The 8,136-nt window shown below is 35.2% G+C and overlaps 1 protein-coding gene across 1 annotated transcript; it reads left to right on the plus strand.

Annotated features, from left to right (window-relative positions):
• Positions 1-3,379: 3,379 nt before the first annotated feature.
• LOC117781425 lies at positions 3,380-3,884 on the plus strand. The gene is made up of 2 exons (XM_034618182.1): positions 3,380-3,543; positions 3,621-3,884. Exons 1-2 carry the CDS (start codon positions 3,414-3,416, stop codon positions 3,776-3,778), a joined length of 288 nt encoding a protein of 95 aa, XP_034474073.1. The 5' UTR covers positions 3,380-3,413; the 3' UTR covers positions 3,779-3,884.
• The last annotated feature ends 4,252 nt before the right edge of the window (positions 3,885-8,136 follow it).

An 8,136-nucleotide genomic window follows, 5' to 3' on the forward strand; every position in this document is an offset into this window, starting at 1 on the left:
GAGCATTCAGCTCTGCATTTGATAACATTTTCGGTTAATTGATAAGCTCAATTACTTAAGCTTAAAACTTGAATATTAATCTCAAAATCAAATTCTCAACACATAATTTAAGCTTAAGTAAAATCTAAAGTAAGAGCTTTTTCTTGCAATGTAGCTTAAATCTCTTTAATTTGGGTGAACACTTTTGTGGAAATTGATTTTCGGAATGCTTGTACAAAGAAAATGTGCCAAATGTTGAGCTTCAGTTCAGGATATAGATATTATTAATGCACAACTGCAAATTGCTCAAATGTCCATGAGAATTGGGGGTGTGTGTATGGGTGAGTGTGTACATGTGTGGGTATGCATGGGTGTGTGTGTGTGTGGTTGGTGCGGCAAGTGAAAGCCTTGTAGAACTCTGGAGAGCTCCATTTATTACGGTATTTATGTGGCACGTAAATCATGCGTACAAATGGATTGGAATTAATAAATGAGTCTACAGCAACAGCAACATCAACAGCAACAACAACACTAACAATAACTACAAATGCTGCACAAGCACCAACAACAGCTGCACTGACCAGTTGCTGTTGAAATCATAAAAGAGAATGGCAAAAAAAAGGCGTTGGAAATTATGAAAAGGCTTGTACGCTGCCAAAGCCAAGCGACCTGAAAAGTATGCTATGAATTGCATTGTTTAACGGCAAAAACACATACACACACAAACAGACACATGGAAGATATAAAAGAACTATACGCAAATGTCAGTAATTCGATTGTAAATGAAATTTCTGATGTTTGTTTTTGTTCTTGCATATTTTATGTTAATTAAACTTGTTGCAACGACTTGTTGTGCTTCTAGCCGTGCAGCAGGTGAAGCGCAACGAGTATGTACGTGTGTGTGTGTGTGTGAGTGCCGTAACTTGAAACCAATTACGTTGCAATCATACATACACATACACAGATGTCCAGAGACTCATACATACTGACAGTTTGCTACTCTGCTTAATTCCTCTCAACTCTCCAGCTTCTTTCAGCACTGCCCCAAACCACTTTATTTCCTACTACCCTCTCTTTCACCACCTTCTACTCCTCTTTCTCCACTCCTTGCTTGTTACTTCGTTAGTTAGTTTTGACGTGGAGTCGAGCTGCGGGACGCTCCAAGCGTGAAATAACTTCCGTTTGCGAATTTTACGTTCGTTGCAAATTTTTATTCACAAAAGGCACAATGCGCGTATCTGTACGAGTATCTGTACCAAGTGAGTGCACAAGTGTGAGTGTGTGTGCGTGGGTGTGAGTGTACTCACACTGGCGTGTTGGCTGCGTTTGCACTTTGGACTGCAGTTCTTCTTTTGCCTTTGCTTTTGCTGTCATTCACTTAGCGCGAATGTGTTTTAATGAGCTTCAAATTATGATGCGGGTGCTGTCAGCATATCAGCCAGCATTAAATTATTTGAGCCACAATTTAGTGAGTGTGTGTTGGAGCTACAGCTGCAGTAATGTCCTGCAGTAAATTTAAGTTGCTAAAACGTCTGTGCATTTTTTAAGGATTTATATTTTCGTGCTAAAACAAAACATTATTTATTATTATCTATAATATCACTTAACCGTAGCAAGATTGGACAAGTAGAACGGGAGTAATAGTTAACCAAAGATTTTAATAAAGTTATTATTTCAATACAATCACCTTAAAGTCTGCAGTAGTTTTTATTAGGTAGCTATTTCATTAAAGTACTTTTATACATAATGAAATAAGTAACGGGTATCCTATGGTCGAGATCTCGACTATAGCCTTTCTTACTTGTACGAATTGAATTCACAAAAAAAATTAATATTTCTAATGTTGTTAAATTTTATTAAAATTTAATTGAAACCATTGTTAATTACTTTAAATAAAATTTTCTAAATTTAATTAAATGTACAAATACGTCTAAAAGTTAAGATTTTTTCAGAAAACAAACTGAAATACATTTAAAATAATTTTAATTGCATTTTAAAACAAAATTTGATAGTCATTAGAAACATAAATTCATTTCATGTCAGTATTACCACACATTGACTTTAAATACAAAGCATCTAAAAAGATAATACGACTGAATAATAGGCATAAATAACACATTTGATAATAACAATCGGCCCCAAATGTTTAGGACAGGCTTATTGAAAATTGATCTGTATGGGCTATATGGCCAGTCAATAGGAAAGACAAATGAAGCTATTCAAATAAAAGATATACATTTAAGTGCGACAAATAAAAGCCACAAAATGGGCAGCATTTAAATTAAGAACTCGGCACGATATGCAAATTGTCGAATAAAACTGCGCCAGTTGTTGTCTATGGCAAACACAGACACAGACACACACACAAACACAGGTACACACACCTTGTTGCGAAAAGACAACGCAACTAACGCAGTGAAAGCGCCTAAAGGCAGGCTGTGAAAATGTATTTACCAAAGTGTTGAAATGTTGCACAACTTAAATTAAAATGACTTTGTCAATTTTTTTTTCCATATCTTTAGGGTGACTTGTACCTCTTTTCCCCATATTTTAAAGAAAGCACAATCAAATTTTGAATGAATTTAATGCATTTTGATACCCTGTATAGTGTAGTAATGTTTATTTTTAATTTTTACTAGGGTATTTTTGTAGCTATGCACTCCCTCCGCTATTATTCTTATTTATTTCGTGCAGCTCTACTTTTCTTTTGGTCATGTCCTTGTTGTCGTCTACTTGGCTCGAAGTTTGTAATTATTTTCCTACTTTGTTTACCACAAGTGTGAAAATAAGCACAACTTTTTTATCTGAAGTCATTTTCCATGTTTTCTTCTGGCCATGCCCCTTCTCATTTTCCTGCTCTCTCTTTTTGTGCTGCAATTTGAGCGTTGAATAATAATAAAGGTAAAGTTTTTATAGCTGTTCGCAAACGGCATGTGGTTTGGACAAGCGATGAAGAAGAAGCAAAAGTTGTCAATTAAAAATGTATAGAAAGTATTTATTTGAAATTATGCAGTCATTGGGGAAATTTTTGTAGACTTGTTCACTATAACAGCCAGCAAAGGTTTGTGTCTGCACTAAGTATAGTCAAGTCACGCTTGAACCGGGCATCTACCACCAAATAACAAATATGCTCAACGATCAAATCCACCACTATATTTAGGAACGAGTGTTAGAGAGTGTGAGAGAGTGTGTGTAGTGCGAGAGGGGGAGTGGAAGAGGTGGTGGTGTAATTTCATGACATAAAAAACCGGTTTTTGACACAAAGAGAGAGAGAGAGAGAGATTACGAAAGCAGAGAGCAGGCGGAAAATCCGAGCGTTGTTTTTGTTTTTCGTCAGTATATTTTCAGATAGTAAATAGTAAAGATCAGAATTTTCTACTGTATATTTATATATTTTTTAAAAAGAAATCTATTGACTTATATTCTAAAACGCAATGGCTTTGGATGATTTCTTTTATAAACTGAAAAGTCGAACTCCTGGTTTAGTGGAAAATATCTGGCAGGTCTTATTAAATGCCAATTCCACCTCTCCGGATACTTCGATAACTCTCTCTCAGATACGTGGTAAGTCTTACGGTGAGTTCAATGTCTTATTGGATTGATAAATGTCTTAAGAGAGTCTTTTTTCTGCTTCATTTCAGATCGTTACTATGAACTAACTGAAGAGAGTTTTCCTCGCATGGGAGAACCGCGTGTTGAAATGCTTTTTATACTCTCAATTCCATTTGTCGCTGCATTTTCTAATAGCGTTGGCACATTGCGTTTTTACATTTTAGATTATCCAGAGTCATTGGTTTGAATAGAAATTCTGGAAATATACACTGCAATTCGTGCAATTTTTATGGACTTTTAGTTTAAATTTAGTTTTGAGTATTAGTTTTACATTTTTGTTAAAGTAAAAGAGTTCTAGGGTTTAAATAAAACTATGTTAACGTTTAATAAATATGAGGTTTTAATCTAAGTTTTAAAATATATTTGAGATAAGGCTTTGTTGAAATATTAAAAGAGTTTACTCTTTGCTGGTTGCTTTAATGTACTTCCGTAAGTGCTGACTTGTTTTCCATATTATAATTAAAGTCTGACTTGTCAACTTGTCGTATTTTTTGTGAATTTTCCAAAGGGATAACGAACTGGAAACTTAATTTAAATTTTAGCCAAACATCTGTCAATCCAGTTCGAATACAACTGGAATCGGGAGAGAAGTCAATGACAACGCCAAAACAAGCCACAATTCCAAAAAGCAAATAAATGTGGAACTACAGAAAGCACATCAAATCAAATGAATATGCACCCGCAGATTTACATAGAAAACATACACACATGTATGTACATTTGCAGACAGAAATGTGACTATAAAAAACACAAAACCAAATAACAAACAAACTGAACAGAAGTAAAAACAGAAACAGAAATAGAACAAACAAATAAACAAACCAACTGAGCAAACTGAATCAAAAACTGACTCGGCCACACTTTTGCGGAAAAAGCTGAAGGTATTAAAAGTTGGTCAAGGGGTTGAGATGGGGGTGGGAAGGGGTAGATTGGGATTGGTTGGGGTTATAGCTGGGTCACGCAGCCGCATTCGAGGCAGAGCCAAAAGCGTAATGAAACTAAATGCCGCAGAAGAAAAACCCCAAAACAAATTCATTACGGAACTGCACCTCAGGGGGTGATAATTCGATTCAACGAAACTTTCCTGATTATTTATTGCTTCATGCGGCGACTCTGATTCGACCTCGGCCTCTACTTCCCTCACTCTCCATCCCTTAGTCTCTTTTACTGGGTTGTGTGTATTATTCTCTGCCTGATGTTGAAGTTTTCCCCGTGGCGTTTAGCTGTTAGTGTCATAAAATGTTTTGTGTGGCACTGCAACTCATTATTTTGTTCATTAACACTTTTTGTTTTTGTTTTAATACCCTAGGTCCCCGAACATAAAGTAGGAGTATACTTGAGTTACTTCTTAAAAATAAATATTTAAGATTAATTTGTTGTGTAGTTTTTTTTTTTGACTTGTTGCCGAGAGGAATTTTCGAAGGGTTTTATAAATAGCACAGATATTTTTGTGAAGCATACTTTTTAGCGCCACATAAATGTATAAGAGTTATTTATTTGAAATTGTAATACAAATGGGAGATATACAGGTGTGTTCTACGAATCTCTCACAGCGCTAAAGCAACCCAAAAGCAATTGTTGGTGTTCTTGAAAAAAGAAACGACTGGTTTCAAATGTCTAAAAGAATTTTGAGAGATTTGGCAAGATTAAATATTTATTAAATTGAATTATAATACCTTTAAATTGAATAAAAATGCAAGAAAAATATGTTTGAAAATATTAAATTTCTAACATTTTATGAACACCAACTTTTTGAACGGTTGTTTTCAAAAACATTTCACTTTGAAATCTCTAGAGATTTCTGGAACACACCTGATATGCTTAGCAAACTTTCTATAAAATTTATTTAGAAAGAAAATCTTTCTCTAATCCCTATTTAATTTAAATACAATGCTAAAATAATAAATTTAATTAAGAAAACAAAAAAATAAAAGTTAATATTTTTAGTAAGCTCTTAACCATGTAAAACTATGTCAATATTGCAGATAAAAAGTTAGATTTGATTTTGGCCAATTTCAAATATTTAAACAGGGTACCTTGTAGTCTGCAGTCTCTACTATTTAAGTTTGGTTTTTGTTATTTTAAGTTAGTTTTTTGTAGGCCAATGTCGGATGTCCTGGAAATATATTAAATTATGCGACCTTTATTTCAGTTTTTCTTATTTGATTTATGTTCTTCGAGAATATGAGTTTTATGCCCGAATATAAAATTATTTTAAGTTTACTTTTATGGCTGCCGGTTTGTTGTTTAGTTTTTTTTCTTATTTATGCAAATATGGCGCTATCTTTAATATAATGTCTAACCGTCGAGCTGTCTTAACTCATAGATGGCCAATGCTGGTTAACTTTTAATGGCTTGTGGCTTTAATTCATTAGCAAAAGTGGAGTGGGGACAGAGATGAGGATGAAAAAATGCGGACAGACTTCTCCTAGTTGAGGGATCTGTTTGAATTGGGTCCTTCGTTGTGGCCATTTTACTGGGTTATAGCACTTTGCTGAGTTATAAAATGTTATCGACGGCGCAGGTTTTTATGCTTTTGGGGGGTCAGATAAATGTGTTTATTGGACATTTTCGGCCAAGTCGTCCGTCGTCTGTTTAATTTTTGTGGTCTTTTACTTTTTGTAGCCACCAGCATGAGAATTTGGCAGATAGAAAACATGTTTACGACACGCATACGCCGCGTTTTTGGCGGCAGTTCTGGAAGATTTGTCCAGGGATTAGAGCCGAAATGTTAAGAGCCGCTCATTAAGAAGCTAAGAGAATGTCTAAGAGTTTATGGCCAACACAAGAATGAAAACGAAAACTCTGAAATAGATACGAGTACATGAAGAAGAGGAGGAAATGAGATTGGGAATGCGTGGGCTCTATACATATGGGCCATTAAGAAGCTGATGAAGTAGTTGATAGTGTATTGTCAGTTGTTTGTGGTGCCTTACTTCGTTTTGTATGTTAATCTAATGCTTTGTGCATAACAAGCAAACAAAGTCTTAAAAAAACTTTTAAGTCTCTCATATGTTTGAAATAGTTTTCGATATTAAATATTTTGAAGGCAGAAAAAGATTGAATATTTGGGAGCTTAGCTCTAGTACAGTAGTCTTAAGAATCTAGATACAAATTGGCTTTCATCGAGCAAGCTCCTTAAACTGCCATTATATGGTTGAAAACCTACTGTCTGAATATTTACAACATTTATTGAGCCCATGAAAGCAGTGTCGAAAAGTGTAAAAATATTTAACGAATCCCTCTCAAATGATAATAAACTTTTTTCTTGTCAATTTAGACAAGATACTTTAAATTAATTTAAAGTATCTTTAATGATGGAAACAATAAAAAAGTTATATGTTATCAGCTAAGTTCCAAAATTTAAATGTACTCATTTAAGCAGTTTATATTATTTATTAAATTATAATTTTTCATTAAATTAAATTCAACTTGCTTGATTTTGTGATTGCCTGAATTTCGTAGCTATTATTTAGGTTAAATAGGCTTTAAGTTAATTTACTTTGAAGTTCTTTAACTAAATTAAAGTTAAACATTTTATTGGCTGGCCCAAAGGACTCACAAAGCAAGTTTCAATTAAATAGCCTTCTCGATGTTAGATCCTATTTCAAGCTCGCACTCAGCCCAATCTCTCTCTCTACGTTCTATACGCAGTGAACTCCTTGAGGAATTAGAGCCGTCAAACAAAAGAGGGAACCCGGCGCACAGGCCATGAATTCATTTTAAAATTGTAGCTCGTGCAAAACAAAAGGAACTGCCATTGTGCAATTAAAATTGTATGGCACTGGGGAAAAGTACAGAAGTAACTGTAGGTGGAGGAATGGCTAGAGATGTATCTGCAGATCTAGAGAGAGAATCAGAAGCAGCTGCCTGCCGATAAGAGAAATTAAAACAAACAGACGCAGCACGCTCTGCAACTGTTGGACAATTGGACAATCTGTACAATTTCCAAAGTGACACACAGTACAAAAACAAACACAACACACAGTCTCGCACACCCGCTACAGAGTTCAATATGTGTCCACGACCAGAATCCGGCCCAACTCCCGTCTTCAACTCCATCTCTCTCTCTCTCTGTCTCTCAATTCTCAGTTCGTGGCGCCAGCAGCTACAACTACAGCTGGTCATGTTTACGGCATATCATGACAGTATTCTCTCTCTCTTTCTCCATCTCTCTATTTTCATTTTTCCCATGTATTTTTTCTGTGTATATTTTCCTGTTCGTTGCTTACTTCTGCTTTAAGTTGTCACAGTTGTTCAAGTTGTCGAGTCCAGTTTAGATTCAGTTCAGTCCCCCAACAGATGCACTTGTCGTGTTCCTTAAGTCCCCAATGATATCACATAAGTTTTTCAATTTTGTGCGTTATTAGAAGCGATTAGAGCTCGAGTACACAACGCTAAGTAAGATACAGTATGAGAGCGAAAGCGAGAGGGAGAGTCAGAAAGAGAGACAGAGTGAAATGAGAGAATATCCAGTGTCCATTCCCTCTCCGTTGACTTTATTGTATGGGGATAAAAACTCAACATCAATTTTCAGCTGACTTA

The sequence above is a fragment of the Drosophila innubila genome (assembly GCF_004354385.1).
Source record: "Drosophila innubila isolate TH190305 chromosome 2L unlocalized genomic scaffold, UK_Dinn_1.0 4_B_2L, whole genome shotgun sequence".
NCBI lineage: Eukaryota > Metazoa > Arthropoda > Insecta > Diptera > Drosophilidae > Drosophila > Drosophila innubila.

Bases quoted from the DNA above. Each gene is read 5' to 3' on its own strand.
- LOC117781425 (XM_034618182.1), top strand. From the start codon at position 3,414: ATGGCTTTGGATGATTTCTTTTATAAACTGAAAAGTCGAACTCCTGGT. The intron at 3,544-3,620 runs GTAAGTCTTACG...GCTTCATTTCAG, and splicing joins AACTCTCTCTCAGATACGTG to ATCGTTACTATGAACTAACT.